This window comes from Cupressus sempervirens, chromosome 3 (assembly GCF_028749045.1).
Source record: "Cupressus sempervirens isolate cs-2001-9-10 chromosome 3, ASM2874904v1, whole genome shotgun sequence".
NCBI lineage: Eukaryota > Viridiplantae > Streptophyta > Pinopsida > Cupressales > Cupressaceae > Cupressus > Cupressus sempervirens.
Genome location: NC_143120.1, coordinates 384,070,563 through 384,087,730, shown reverse-complemented (window position 1 = coordinate 384,087,730; position 17,168 = coordinate 384,070,563). Strand labels below are relative to the sequence as shown.

At 33.7% G+C, this 17,168-nt stretch overlaps 1 protein-coding gene across 1 annotated transcript; it reads right to left on the bottom strand.

Moving 5' to 3' along the window:
* Positions 1-14,430: 14,430 nt before the first annotated feature.
* Positions 14,431-16,626, bottom strand: LOC149566616 (putative auxin efflux carrier component 1b). The gene is made up of 4 exons (XM_089816506.1): positions 16,548-16,626; positions 15,797-16,106; positions 14,782-14,867; positions 14,431-14,588 (listed from the first exon to the last, which is right to left on the bottom strand). The coding sequence occupies exons 1-4, from the start codon at positions 16,624-16,626 to the stop codon at positions 14,431-14,433; spliced, it is 633 nt and encodes a 210-aa protein (XP_089672632.1).
* Positions 16,627-17,168: the final 542 nt, after the last annotated feature.

The following is a 17,168-nucleotide window of genomic DNA, read 5'->3' as shown; positions in this document are numbered from 1 at the left end:
AAGCTCGTAGTCCATAGGAATGAACTGCTTCTTCAATTTGTCCACCATGCGATCCCATCTTGTGATCTTCTCCTTTCCTCTTCTAAGTCTTTCCAGTTGAACCTCTTGACACCAGATTTTGGCATGGCCTTTTAGTTTGGCCTTTGCAAACTTAACCCTATCTGGGTCCCTTATATCCTCATACTCAAAGTATTCTTCCAGTTCATTGATCCAATCGATCAACTCATCTGGTTTTAGATTTCTTGAAAATATACCCACTTCAATTGTAGGTCTTTTCCCAAACTTAGTAATGGCCCTAAAAAGCCCTTCCTCTACAGGATTCAGAACTTCCCCGTCAACTTCCTCTTCTGGTCCCATTACTTCCTCTTCATTGTCATCCTCACTGTTGTCACCTGCGGCAACATTTGCTCCTCTACGAAGCTCCTCTTGCAATGCTTGTACCTGCCTCTGGAGGGATCTAACCTCCTCAGGATCAATAGCTCTAGCCTTTCCACCACACTCTCTTCGTGGAGGCATCTTCTAACTCGAACCCACAACCACACAGTCCTAGTGCAAACTGCCTCACAGTCAGCGCTCTGTCTACACACTCAGGAAAACCGACTCTGATACCACTTGATGGGAACACAACCCAAGAACAGAATGGACACAACAGAAAAGGGAAATTACATTAATTGAGAAAATAAGCTAGTACAAATAGTACAGAGAAAATAAACTTCATAACATGCCCTAAGGGCTTACAATAGCATAAATCTGGAGAATATTTCTCCTTTTAGCACCTCTTCTCAAACTCCACTCTGAATTGTCTTTTACAATGCCAGAAATCTCTTTAAATAGACCCCAAAGGATTAAGGACTAGGAGTAAATTCTAGAAAGTGCTAGTAGGCATCCACCGACCAAATAGAAGGTTTCAGAAGCTGCGTTAGAATTCGGTGCAATTATAGAAGAATCCAGAAATGGTAACCGAACTTTCAAGAGGCATAACTTTTGAACCGTAGCTCCGATTGACGAACCGTTTACATTTTTGGAAATCTCTCGAAGCGCTCTATAGCCCTATGGACCAGCTTTGCTCATCCCCCATTTTTTGGCCCTTTTTGAGGTCATTTAATGCCCCTAACCTGACTTCAAAGCATTCTTAGGGGGTCTCCAAAACTCGAAAAATTGCAATAACTTTCAAACCGTGGGGCCTTTTGACCTGATTCTTTTTCTGGAATGCTCTAAATCACAATTACATTCATCTAGTCAATTCACACCTTCTAGGTCACCAAAATGATGGCCAAATTGCATGGTCCTATTTTTTTGAGATTTTCAAACACACTGATAGTGGAACTGTGAGAGTTGGAACCTTTATTTGACCCAAATGGGTATCCAAAAATGTAAAGATATGAAATAGAAACTAAGTCTAAGTACATTTTTTTGGGTGACACAGGATTGCCCTTATACCTCTAGATGCTCCTGCATCAAAATAAGACACCTATGGAAAGCTATTTTAAATATGTTGCATGAGACCAAAATATATTTAAATTAAAAACAAGAAGAAAACACTAGTGTGCTTCAGATCATGTTTGTATAGCCTACACAAATATACAAGTATCACAACTCATAATTGGATGCATCAAATCAAAATTATTCCTCTCTAGGTCGGTCTCGTGAACTCTTCTCATGGGCTTCCAAACACTTCATCAACAATAACAAGGAATTCCCCCAAACATATTTTACGCATTGACTTGAATGCAACTTAACAAAATATGAATTTAATAATTTATGTTAATATTGATTACAACTCATTAACAACACACAATCTTATGTGAATTTCCTGATATGTTACAATTTTAAATTTATCATGATTATTTCTCAAGCTTTAATATTTGAAGTGCATTTGTTGGCTCGCACTTATGAATATTTTTTCTCTGCCAATATATTTTGTGATTGAATAAAATTATTTATATTCATCTGGAAAAAGGATAGCCTGATACCCTTTTACTTCACCTGGTCTCTTCCAGTCTTCTTGATAACTAACATGAATTATGTTGAAACCATAGTTGGACATTCACCGATCACACAATATTTCTTATTTTGTTTTAGTTTTTTGTTTTCACACCAGCATGTTGTTTATCAAGCTTAATTCAATATGTAATCAGTGTGAAACATTGATACAATACTGATTAACAGTAAACTTTATCACTTGTAGAACTCATAGAGTGCGAGGTGGTCTACAAGTGTCATTTGAAAACATTCGGTGTTCATTCCATTTTCATGAATGCATATTTGCCCATATATATCCATCTCTTTTGAGGCATTTTGTTAAACATTATATGCATATATTTACAAGTACATATATAAATACACATATGCATACACACATCAAGAAGTACATACGTACGTACATACGTATATATGCATGCATGCATGCATACATATACATATATACTTACATACATGCATTATACATGTGTGTATATACTACATACATATACTAACTCTAAAAAAATGTCACTAAAAACATGGCAAGTGGTACACAAACTCTGTCATGCTATCAACAAAGCCGATGAGAAAATAATGGCTAGACTTTGGACTCACATAAGTTCATAACCCTATGAAAGCATAATTATTTTTAAAATGAGATGAACCAAAGCCTATCTCTCTAGAGCTACTGCTCAAATCTATTTCCAATAAATGAGCAGTAGATCTAAAAATATTGGGGTTCTAGAGCTACTAGATTCTTGAGCTCGAGAGACAATTTTTGCAGCCTTTGAATGAAAATATGAATGTCAGTTAAAAAAGTATTTCAAGCCAGAGGTTAAGATTGTTACACACTGACAAAAAGTTGTTTACCCCAGTATGAGAAATATAATAAGGTGTTAGTTACTATTAAAAGATTGTTAAAAAAGGTGATGTCATTTCTAGTTTCTTGCCATGCTGGATGGTATTAAGAAACGTGATAGTAGTAGCAGTAATATTAAATATTGTGCAATATATATTCCAATATTATGAAGCTAATCATATGAAAACATAAAAAATGGAACATAAAGACATGCTTCTGATTCGTAAAATGAAAAAGAAGGTGACAACTGATACAAATTATGGATGTCAAAGAAGAATAATTTGTTTAGATAATGTCAAACTTCATAGCCTAAGTAAGGATTCACAAAAAAATCCTTACATGTCACTCAGGAGCGTTGTGTCAGTCGTACTCTTTCAGAGTTAAGAAAACCACAAAGCTCTGTGCCAAGTACCTAGATTAGTCACTCCTTGGGCTACTTTGCTAAGTATTTAAGAGAACCACAAAGCATAATACACATTCCAAAGAAAATAAGATTTTATAGATCTCATGACATCAATACTATTGCTAGTATTCCATTTATAACGAAAAACAAGGGAAGCTGATATACCTTGGGAAAAGGGATTATAGATTAATTTTTTTAAAGTGCAAAAATTGTAACATATATATTCAACAATAAAAGCAACAACACAATATTCCAAAATTTTGACATGAGTATACTTAGTTATTGTTATGAACAAGGGACTGCTAGATGTACCAATTTGTCATAGGAAAGAGAAACACAAGAAATATTTGCATAGCACATATCTACAGTTGTAATAGATCAAAAATACATCTCTAAAATTTGGAATTGGATTACACCTACAAAAAACATGCCTGTACAAGTCAACATAATGCCTACAGTAGAGATCCAATCCAAGGCATATGAAAGGAAAAACACATACAAGAGGTAAATAATTGGATAGAAGATAAGTAATGTGAAAATTAGATTTTACGACTAAATTATAAAAACAGGAAGAGAATTATTGAATTGAAAAAAGTTGAAGCAAATGACAAGCCAATCTTTATATTTGTGACTTAGTTCACTGAAAAATTGCATCTAAATCCATCCCTTGAAAGCAATTCATGTAAAGGTTTTCTTACATGTTGAACTGTGAAATACTCCATGTATACAAAGCTTCATAGAAATCTTGTTCTCTTGCATCAAATGCATGCCTATAATGAAAATAATGTGACACAACAAATAATAAGAATCTACCTTGTCTAACCCCTCTAAAGAAAACAAAAATAACAAATATGACTACTATAATAAAGCAATCTAAAGCCATAGGTGAAGAAATACATACTTTTCTAGGTGGAAGGGCAAGATCTGCTACCCGTTCAATTTTTGTAGACCTTAGAACTATGCTATTCAATACTTTGTACTTGAGCAGAATCAGTGCTTTGTGCCCGTCATGAGTGTAGCTCCATTTCTTTATTGGATTTGCAACAAACTGTAACATGAATTATAACATAAAATAAAATTTTCAAACAGGAGGAATTTGTAGGAATATGCCAGTCCAGGCAAGGAAAAATATAAACTCGAATCCTTGTTTTCCCCTACATAAGGAAAAAGGGAAACCAATGATATTATACCTTTTTCCACTAGTAGAAGTGTTGTGGGGCTGAATGAACACAATCATCGCACTTCTGCCCATCCTTCCCAAACCTATAGAAAATTAAAAATTCAATTCACCAACAGAGTTAATCATCACTTTAAGTGTTCAATATCACAGCATTTAGCTTTACATCTATCTAGATTCTACAGTAATAGTTCCAACATTTGTAATTGTTAACAATTATTTTCTTATCCCAAGCATCAAAATAGCATGATTCGAAACTATTTTCATTACAAGCCTCAAAAGAACAATCATTCATAAAAAAAGTAGAGAAAATATCTGAAGAATAACATAAAGTACACCAAAAGGCTATACAAGGTTTCACATACACTAAAAAGAACTAAATATGACATAATTTCTCTTAAACAAGTAACTTGTATAAAATGAATGCTACCATAGAATAAGGTAGCAAAGAAGGAGACAATTAAAAAGAAGTAAAGAATGCAATCTACCTGGTCCAAATCTTTTGCTACAACAGTGTTTCCTAGTGCAACATAAAATGCGAATTTAATGTGCTCATCTTGAACAGTTACTAAGTCAAATAAGCGTGGCACACCTTCTAGCGTTCTAACTTTCTCCTTTATTCTTTGAAGATTGTTCTCTTGCTTCTCCTGAATACCACAACAAAACAAAATGATAAGTTATTATACTTTCTTTAGTTTTTCTCTAAGTTTGAGGGACAGTAGGGATGGAACAAAAGATCTCAAGGAAAGCCAGGAGCATTATTATGGTTGGAGATGTGTGTTCCACAACATAATAAATAAGGATATAAAACTGTCCAGGTTGTTACAAAGAGTTTAAAGACCCCACGTGATTTTGTAAGATGTAGAGGCAAATCTTGTCAATACAAATATAGCATTAAGCATGAACATAAATTGCATGTGGAAAATTAGCAACCAATGCAAAATGACCATCAAAGCTTTTTAAGCCTTTGAGGATAAATTTTGAGCCTTGGTCTGGATACTATTTAAAAGCTCTCCAAGGGGTTCACAGTAAAATCTCTTGAGCTACCCCTATTTTCCAAATTCCTCTTGAAACTTGACGCTTGATGTTTTCCTCTCAATAGTGATATTGTTGGGAACATTACAACCACTTCCAAACAAAGGAAATACAATAAATTAATAATTTCTAAGCCACGTGTCACAGAAAGAATTCGCATGTATAAAAAAGATGATGTTGGAGGATGGGAACTGAGTCAACAGGCATCTCAATAAAGTTATCTTCTCTTCGAAGTAAATTCATTGCCCAGACCTCTGTGAAATCTTTTTAAGTTAGATAACTTCAACCATTACCATTTTTCGTACAATTACAGATACAATGCATGTTATGGAAAATAATTAGTATTCTAATAGTAGCAAAAGCAATAACCAATTTAAAATCTTTGTAACAATAACGAATAAGTATGTATAAATCTTTAAATAAGCCCAATTGCAGTGAATAAACCTAAAGCAACAGATTTAAACTCAAAAAATCAGTTCTCTTTTCTATCATCCACAAAAAAATCTAATAACAAAAACTCAAACGTGACTATTTGAACCAATTAACAACAAAGTAATTATAGTAATAACAAGTCAAGCTTTAACTGATACTTGGTTTATGATAAACCACTGAAACTAAAAACAATAACCATATGCAATTATTGCCTCATATCTGAACAAAATCACAAGTTGTAAAATAGAGATAGTTCTGCACACTAAAGTCATAATTATCATCAAAGCAAAACTTCCAAATTTCAGAACAATAATCTCAAAAATGACTTTTCAAATTAAAATCGGTGATAAGGGCACCATCACAATGACAAGCCAATCCTCAATTGGGAAGTGGTTTTATAATAAATAATTGGAAATATAAAAACCTTATTGTTTTCAACAATTGTCTTATATTAGGCCAAAACCACAAAATGTTGAAAAGCAGAATTGTCTGAACTCTGAACTTTGAAGGTGTATTTATTATTGAAGTAATATGTTATAACTTAAGACACATAAATCATTGATAAGTAGGAGATCATTTCCACATCAAGTCAAATTATGATATAGCTATCAAGATTCAACAATGTAGTTTTTGAGTCAAACTCATTGAACCATGATTCATGCATAGTAGTTCAAACAGACTCATTTCTCATGAGAATGAATGAACACTTTGCACTCATTACATCAAGGTAGTGCTCACAAAGGTGAAACACCATGACTTCCTCAAAGGCTCACCCATTCTAGTACTACTCCAGCTCAAGAAGGCTTAACTATGGAGTTTCCTCCATGGTTTAAACCTAATCCCATTTGCAAAACCTACAACAAGTGTTGTACCTTATTAACCACTCATTAGAAAGCCCCTTGAGCTCATCAATAGATAAGCCTAAGATATTTTCCACAGCAAGTCAAATTGTGATATTGCTATCACGATTCAACTGTACATTCTTTGAGTCAAACTCATTGACCCATGAATATATAATATATGACCCAAGAAAGAGGGTGAAATTGTAAATTTAATGGATTATACATCCTTTCCTCCTACTAACAGATGACTTTAGGTGCTTGTGTACTAATTGTACCCCATTTCCTTGTAGATATTTGTAACATATATGAGGAAAAATGAAATTTTTGAAATGAAAACTCACAGTAATACAATCAAATTTCTAAATGAAATGTAACCATAAATACTGGTAGAAGCCTTCAATTACTTAACACAAATATATAATTGGATTGTTGTTGAATTAAATCCTGCATTGGTCAAAATTAAATAGCAAGGATAACATATAGAGCATCACATGTCCCAAAATGCTTTGTCAATAGGATACGTAGCTAGACAGTGAAAATCTCAACATGGGAGGATTATACCCTTCACTACTCCCCTACTAACAAAATGTCAAAAAATATTTAAATGACTATGTGCCATGCAGGTCCCTTTGTCCTTAATACCAACATACATGAGGAAGATATGTCTTAGTTCAATGACTAGTTGTGGAGGTTGCATTAAGATGCTTTAAAAACACATAAGTAAAATAACCTCAGCAAATGTGAAAGTCCAGAATCAATGAATGCATGGGCTTATTCCAAACAATATACTTGACAACTTAGACACATAAGAAATCAAAAGCATAGTCATCCACTTTAAAGAAGTCTTGAATGCCCCTCCATTTGACCTGACTAAAGCCCAAATCAAATATAGATTAATGTGACTCCTATGCAAAATCCAAGCTACAAGTACAAGTTTCCTACCTTAGAGACAACCTCATCAATATTTGCAAGATGACTATTGTAGGACTTGCAGACATAAATCCGCCCCTTTAGCTGTACCAGAAACAACCTCCCCATGTTACTGACCAGCAGTAATATCAACCCTTAATATTAGACTCAAAACTTCTCATTGGGAAGATTTTAAGTATTGCATGACCCCAATTAATTTTCCACAATAGAAATCGATTTCCAATTAAATTAGATAAACTGATTGATCAAATAAGATACCGTTGCAATTACATACATCCTGCGCATGGTTCAAAACATAATAAAATTGAGAATATCAGTTCAAGGGCTCATTAAGTGGCAATAAATTCCCTAATTCATTTGCCACTTAGAAGAGATCCCCACTGCTATTTCAAGATCAGAAAGAGGTCTCCGAAGCAATTTAATAGCACAAAAGTGATTTCAAAAACATTCTAATGAAGACCAAAATTCTACGAAAAGTAGCGATAAAATAAGTGATAAAATTCTACCGTTTATGGAAATATCATCTGAAATGTTATAACCAAAGAAAACCTTGCATGAAAGAAGTTTATCAAGAAATCCAAGAGAGCCAGGAATTGTTCAAGGTATTAAATGTTGGTGGAAAAAGTGGAAGTTTTCTGAAGTAGCTTCAGAATTCCAATTGGTCATTTAAGATAGTAGCAGAAGCCTTAATCGATATGATGGTGAGGCTACTGACAAAGTTTGAGTGGGATTTGAAGATGGATGTTGGTGCAAAGGATATGATCAAAGCTTATAAAGAAATAAAATATCTATTAGAATTTGTGGACTTCCCTGAGAACATAGCCATTCAACCGATGGATATGTTTGGTTCATGTAACTTTGAAGCTTTTGAGATGAGTTTGGAAGCTGACAAGCACATGAGATGGTTAGAAAAGAAAATTGAGCAGGATGAAGGAGGAGATGCTCAATGGACTACAACGAGTCTACACCTTTTTTATTTCCTCAAGGAAGAGAAAGAAGAATTAGAGAAGGAGATGAAAAACTCAGAGTGTAAAATTGGAGATAATGTTTCCTATGTGACACTTTCAGGATTTGTTCTCATATTCATTTGGTCATTCATCTTGATTCTAGAAATTTGGAAATGCCTAGATGAATGGTTGCATAAATGGAAACAAAATGGGAGCCTACGAATGAATCGCAAGAGCCTCCAAATGAGTTTTAGGAGCTTGTGAATGAATTGCAAGAGCCTGCGATTGAATTGCTAACCAGTGTAGATGGATATGTCATTGACTATCTTGCAGTGTGTCTTGGGTATGTGGTCGGATGCCTTGGAGTCCTACTTCTAATTTGCATGATCATAATTGTAATAATGATACTATACTTACTATTATTTGTCCCAATTGCAATAACAACTATGTTCCTCTAGAGAGATGAAAAAGAAAAGTATGGATACTATAAGAAACATGCACTAAACAAGAGCCAACATTTTTTCTACATCCCTATCTTAGATTCTTACATCTCTGAATTGGAAAATGATAATAATTCTAAGGATGGTAACATTGTAATCATTGGCTTGGGAAATAAAATGATCGGTTGCTTTAGAGAGCTTATTTAGGGTTGTGTTCAGCAATTACCAAATTTTTTGATAAAACTCTCCAACGAGTGGGCCAGAGAATTCTAGGAAGACAAGATAAGAAAGGCTTTGGAGATAGCAAAAAAGCTCATAGCACTGATGGAGATGATAGTAACAGGGGATATCAATGTCAACCAAGTGAATAAAAAAAGAGAAAATGAAAGAGTAGAGAATGAAATTCAAATCGACTTGATGGATTTAAAGTAAAAGGTCATGCCATCTGCCTCATTTTCAACTTATCTATTAGGTACTCTAAATTCAACATCAGACCTTGTAAACCATTATGTATAAGTCATTTGCTAAATGAATATTTTCTATTTTAGGTTTTTCCTTGTTTGGTTTGGATTGATAAGATGACAAAGTTAAGAAGTTTTGTATTGATTTTAAAAGTAAAAATTAAAGATATGCATGAGTTTTGCAGACTATCTTCAATAGAGAATGATCAGTCAGCCAATAAATATTCAACATTTCCTAAACACTGACTACCAACCACACAAAATAAGAAATATATATATAGAATAGCCCTAAGAATCACTTTCCTTTTGGTTTTATAATAGCCTTGTTTTTGCTATTCAAATTGCAGAGTTTATCATCAAGGCCTAAAAATAATAAAATGGAAAAATGATTTTGGGCTGTCTACTATCGAATCCTAGATTTTGCAATAGAATGTAATGTTTTCATATCGTTGTTTAACTACACTTCAAAAATTTCAAAGTGACTGATGAAAATCCATGCTTAAACCTTTAAATAGAGTATTTACTAATTATAATGAGAAAAATAAAGAGATTAGGGTTAATTATGCGATGAGGAGCTTTTTACTTCTTTGGATCTCCACATTGCTAGTCACTTGGATCAGTGTTTTTCTCTTTCTTCACAAAACAGGTTTGGTCCTAGAGTTTAGCAAGTCAAGAAAGTGAACCATTTAGTTTAGTGGTCTACCCTCCCAAGTGATTTCCTCAAAATCAATATAGATGGGTTTTCAAGGGGTAATCCACGTCCAACATGAATGGGTGGTACTAGTAGTGGAAATTTAAGCCCTATTTAGTTTTTCTTTTCTACTTCCTTAAGCTCTTCGAGGCTAGCCCTAGTGGCTATGCTGATGTACAATTTAATATGTTTGAGAATGAATATGAACGTTTTTGTTAATATGATTCTAGATGTTAAGTAGTTAGTTATACATGCATCCTTATGTGTGATCTTTTTTCTTAAATCAATATAAAAAGGTGTGGCCCCTCAGGCCACAATTTACGTGGAAATGAAAAAATATAAAATAAACATAGATATAAGAAAAGAAAAATAATAAATAATGCAATAATAACAAAAGCAATAGCCGTTGCTAAAGTCTACCCTTCTCATACTTTGTCACTTGCATGAGCTCAAAAGAAAAGATGTTATAAGCCCTGGAAAAGACATAGCTATTGAACTTAGGAATTCTCATAAAACTTTTCAATGTGGAAATCCTTTCTCATCATGCATCTGAAAAATAAGTCTAGCCATAGATTTTTCTTAAAATTACAGTCAATGAATTTAAGGCTATAAGAATGAACATGCCTACCAAATACGACACTTTGGGTTTCAACATTGAAACTAAAAAGTATCAACCTACATTGGGAAAAACAATTTAAACAAATTAAAATGGAGCACCCAAATCAGGAATTGTTAAATGTCCTAATCAACTAGTTTTTATGCTTTGCAGTAACGACCTGGTATTTATACCAATTATGCTAATGTTTATGGAATATGTATCATAAATATTACCTCAAATCCAGTAGATTTTAGAGCTTCTAGAAACTGACTTGTGATATAGATGTTAGAAAACCCATCCCCAAGTTCAATCTCTGCCTGTCATTTAATAATTATGACACAACAAAAATCAGATATACTAGTTTCTTATGGAAGTACTATGCTTGAACTCTATATGATTCTTTCATAATTTAATACACAGACAGACTTCATTTGGGTGGGTCTAAACCTTAATCTTTTGGTGTTCTTCATTCCTTGGATCAAAAGAGTCAGTCATACACCACTCATATGCTACAAATAGTTGACCAGGCTTAAGTACTCTTCTTATCTCTTTATAGCAGTCAACCTTACTCACCAGTTACATAAAGCTTATGAGTATTGAGAATAAGGCATACAAGTCTAGAATACTATAACAACTAAATGTGACACTTATGTCAGCTTCTCAATCAGTTACAAAAAAAATTTCATGATGAAGCATAAATTGCAAAAATGCAAATTTGCGTATCTTAATCAATGGATAAATCTTGCATACTTACCAAATCTGGGGCATGACAAGTAGCCTCAATTGCATATATTGCATCAAAAGAATCATTTGCAAAAGGCATCTTCATGAAATCTCCCTACAAATCATATATCACAAATCAATTCTCAAAGAAATATACTTTCATGATAAATGTTTAGAGAAAGTAGTTAATTGGTAATGAGCAATCTTCAAGCACTTTGATGTTGATGTGTGTATATATTATTTTTTCACCAATGAGAATTAAGTTGACTTGAACCTCTAATTTGTGATGAAACCAGTACATTAATAGTCTCTACATTTAACCATAGGAGAAATTTTTTACCTTTACAAAGTCACAGGTTCTATCGACTCCACAGAGCCTTTTCAGTTCCTGAAAATTAAAAACTTGAGCAAATTGGCAGGGTGCACCAAATATTGAATGGATAGACAATAGAACTGCTTTATTTTCCAACACATTCTAGTCAATATAAGGTTGTACATGCATAGATATCACATTATTAACATTACATGGTAGATATTCATTGAAGGACAAAAGGAAGACATTTTCAATTGATAATTAAATCAGAAGCATGCATTTCACGATATTATGTGTCCAAATAAGACTATTTTTAAGGGGAACTTACTATTCCTCTTGCTATTTGGTAAGCATTAGTGTTCAGGCCTGTTATTAAAGTGCAACTGCAGACAAATTCACATCGTAAAGGTTATATAATTCTCCAATCAAAGTATAAATGGTTTGCATGCTATTAAGAAAATTAAGCATTATGTATGTAAGTTTTATCCAATGAATATCTAACAGTAACTACTAAAAGTAAAGGCACAGAATAACTTGTTAAAGAAACAAAGGGGTGAGGCTGGGATTTTATTACTGTATTGTTGTTAGTCTAATGATTATGTAGTATACTTTTTATGATTTTTCTTCCTTTTATTTTTTTTTTCCTATAACGCAAAACTTTGTATGTTAACTTTGTGTGATTTGCACAAGATGTCCAAAAGTCCAATGCTGCATTGTCCATATTTTTCTATTCTACAATTTTGGAAAATGAGCCCCACTTAGAGTGACAATGAACTGACCACAAAGGGGTTAGTAGTTCAATTGGTAGAGCACTCTAGCAACAAATGGAAGGTTTTAGGTTTGAGTCATAATTGGTCTATATGAGTTGTAGCTCAAAAAATGGTATTAGAATTAAGATATGAGCCCCAAGCACTTGATGTGTGGCTTTAGAGGCATGTTGAACGTAAACCACATCCCATTCTGATAATGGATTGGTCATGAAGGGACCAATAACTTAGCTGATATAGCACTTGAACAATAAATTAGAACCCTTAGGTATGAGGCTAGTTGGTTTGTATGAGCTATAGCTCAACATAAAGCAAAAGGGAGCAAAGAATTAGCAAAGAGTCCAAAAACCCAATAGCAAGTTCATGAGACATTAAAGTTGGACCCTTACACACATTTTCAGTCACAAAAAGTGCAAGAACACTCTTAAATCCCAAGTGATACATGTAAGCAGAGAATCTGTTAAGTGTGTGAGGTAGTCACTGAACCATTAATCATCTCTTCATAATTGAGAAGTAAAAACCATTTCTATAAGAGATGAGAAAATGCTTTTTTTTCTGTTGTAACAATTAATAAAGATATTGCTTTTGTAGCAATACATTGGTGAACCATGTAATTAAATATTTTTATGCAAACTTTTGTGTGTTCTATGGTTTCTTAGTTCTCCTCCTGTTTTCTTGTTTTGAAATTTACTCAACAATTGGTTTTAAAGTTGAATGAATTTGAGTAGAAATGAAGGACATAGGTGAGTGGTGGACTAAAAAATTCTTGGACCAGTATTTCAAAAGGTGGAAATTGCAAATGAAAATGTTGTTTAAGAGTTCCAACCCTAACTGTTTAAGAGTTCCAAACTGCTTAGAAAAGGAAGAGTTTGACCTCTGACATAGTTGGTTGAAAGTCTTCGAAGGTCTTATAGTTTCCTGAGTGAAATAAATAAAGATGGTTTCCCATGCATAGAAAAGAAAAGATAAAGAATCAAATGAATTTTGAATGCCAATATGAAGATTACGTCAATTGCACCAAAAACAACTGAAAAAATAAATAAGAGACCAACTTTTAAAAACAGTAGGATAGCCTCCAAGGGGTTCAACTTTATTGTTTGAAGGAGTTTTCATTGTAGATATCTAAGTTCAAAACCCAAAGGGACATCTAATATGGAACTCTAAGTTGTGATTCGTGATCATTTCTAGTTAGTTTGTGACTCTTGGTCTTCCATATGTAGTTTCTAGTGTAGTTGCTTGAAAGAAGCTAGTACTAGTCTCTTGTTGTGCTTGAAATTGTATTGGTCTTATATTGATGCTCATATGAATGGAACATTTGTAGATAATTATAACTATAAAAGAAGACGAAAGTGACCAATCTACTCACTCAAAGGAAAAAGAAAAAAAGAGCGACTTTGGGAGAGAATAATGAAACTAATATAGTTGCAATATGGTGGTATTTAAAACAAAAAGAGCTTTACAAAAATCAAAAAAGAAAAAATCACATGCATATATCGAATACCAAAAATCAAGAGAGCCTAGAGATCTCCAAATGGTTGATGAATAAGACTACTATATAAGAACATCTCTGCTATCGTCCCTTAAATTCTAAGATAGAAAACCTAACAATTGGGCATCTATGATTATTGAGAAAAAAAACAACAAATAGATTTAGAGAGAAAAAAAAAGGTTCCTAATTTAAGCTGGTTTTGGAAATAAGTACCACTCAATAGGTTTGCAGCATTACTAGATGCCTAAGTCACAAGGTTTGAAATTCATATAATTCAGATGAAGTTTGGAAAGGATAAAAAATTGGTGAAATTTTAACTTCATGGATGAAATTTGACATATCCTATGACTTAGCTACATACCTAGACAATAGCAACATGCAACAATACTCCCCTTAGACCAACAATAATAGAAGTTGCAGCTATTACAGCTAGCCCTGTAAGAAACTTGATTGCCATTGCAAATGTTGCTATTGAATTCCCGCATGCAATGATTTTGGGTTGCAATGCCATGAACAATCCTTTGACCCAAATAGGAAATTTGAAGCACAATATTAGTGAATCCATTACAATAACTTAAAAGTTATTTCTATGTGACAAACTCACTGAAATCTTAATCCAGTCTTAGATGTTTATAGGGCTTAGCTAAGCCATGCTCCAGGATGTGCATAATAACTCCTCAAAAATAGAGATAGAGAAGGATTCAAAACATACCCAAACTAAACATGGCCATACCAAGACCAACATTAGACAATATTCTTATTGATTTCTCTAGGATGGCAGGTATTTCAACTTTCCATCTACAAATTATAAAAACATGAAAATATATCAGAGATGTTTGATATTGATACAAAACTACACATATTCATTTATTCATACACCTGTATGTCATAAAAAACCTTGCACACTTTGAAAAATTGTATTCCCTTTCACTTACTCAAAAGCAATTCACATAAAGATGACATTCGATTAACATGGATCCTAGTATTCACAAGTATAAGGTCATGTGCTCCATTGTAGCAACCTATAGATTTAATTCTATTCACTGAAAGAATTCATTATTTTGTGTACAATCCTCAAAAGTAATATTTTCCCTCGGCCACTTAATCCTATACAAAAGGTGATATGGCAGTAGGGGAAGAGACCCAATAATTGTTATGGGTCTAATTATTGTGAGAGTTTTCTGATAGACACTCTACAATTATTGTTTTTAGTCGATCACATATGTACTAATAGTTGATCATCTTTTAACTTTCTTGGTTGTTGATTCATCCATTTGTGACACAAGTACTACTTTTAAGTGAGCAACTATTGAGGGGTGAACATAATGGGTTTCATGCGAGTGATGGCACTTTTTGATCACTTTGCATTCTACGGCCTCTACAAAGAGATCCATAAATGCCCAAATGTTGAAACCTTAGCTTTAAGCTCTTCAGTCACCTAAGGAGGTCTACTGAAAAATTTGGCATAATTTGACTTACGATTTAGGAGATCTAGATGTACAAAGTTAGCTTGGGTGGCTACTGGGTCTCTTCCCCTATAGATAGAACTATATAACATAAACCATAAACAATGGTAACCTTAGTAGCAACAAGAAATTGTATAGAGCAATAGGTTATGGCTAGAATAATTTTTAATCAATAGTGGGAAACAAAGAACTCTGATATATTCATGACTCACTTCAGAACAATTTGATACATCACAGTAGTAGTAGAAGCATGAAACAAACCTTAAGGCGATGAGAGACCAAGTGAGGCCTATAAGACTGGAATAAGTATTAGGATTGTGAGTGAGCTTTCTCCACATCATGATAAGAATAAGTCTAGTCATGATGATTGTAGGAGGCATATTTGTGAATTTGGAGTCGTCATGGCCTTTGGGATTAAGTTCAGTTGTTGAATTGGAACCAAACTTGGAGATGCTTGCAAGGGGAGGAGGAGCCTCCTTGTGATTGATTTCCTCTTGAGCCATTCCTTTGTGCCCAAAACTAAAACGTTCTGGTATATATTCTTCATACATTTGGTGGGCCTCGTGCAAACCTACATAACCAAATCACCTATCAAGTTGAAGATGTTTCACTCAAATCTATCAACCTTACAACAAAAAAAACTGCAAAATGGTTAAGTTTCTACTCACAAGCTTATAAGTTTACTAAACTTCATAGATTAGTTTTAGAATTGGGAATCAAATTTTAGTCTATAAAATATCTTGATAATAAAAATATAACTTCTATAAATGTCTCCCCAATTTAGATAAAAAGCTGCGACTACATCATTTGGTGATACTCAAGTGCTAGCAATAACTGTATTACAAAATATGCAAGGGCAGCCTCAAAGCGAGGCTACCCTCAACACTCTTAATACAAATATTTCTTAGATAGTCATTTAAAAAAATCATTGGACTTGTTTTTTGGATCTAAATTTGAAAGACATCAAACCTGGGCTTAGCAAGCTTGTTTTTGAGTGGCCCGCTCTTGGTACCCCCAAACAATGAAGCTTCTGAGGCACTAGATCTCTGACCAAGTACTGCATTCATCTCAGTTTTGATGTCCTGTGCCATTGTATATCCTCCAATACATTAGTATCCATGCAAAAGGGCCTAATTATATAATTATATATAAAAGTTAACATGATTGAACAAGAAAAGCATTTACACACCTGTGGGGCTACGGGCAGCTGCTGGTTACACACTTGGACTTGCTGGAGAGCAGCGAACATATTACCTCCAGTGCTATGTAAAAATTGCCTATACATGCAACATGCAAAATAACAAGGAACTAAGGCCATATATACACGGTGAGAAATACAATTTGGAAAGAAAACTCTAATCCAAATGTATAATCATCAAGCAAAAGTTTTAGCTCAAATGAAAAACCATTATACTAGAACCAAATACTAAAATTCAATTCACACTTTCCAATTGTAAATACATGAATTAGTGTAAGTTTGACATAGGAGTTTGTGCTGAGAATTTATATACCCTGAAGGCTGCCTAGGCACGTTTGCTCCCTTTAGCATTGTGTCTGGTTTGCATACAATAACTGACCAACATTATCTCCAAATCTCTATGAAATCAATGTACTAGCAACCATACAACTGTCT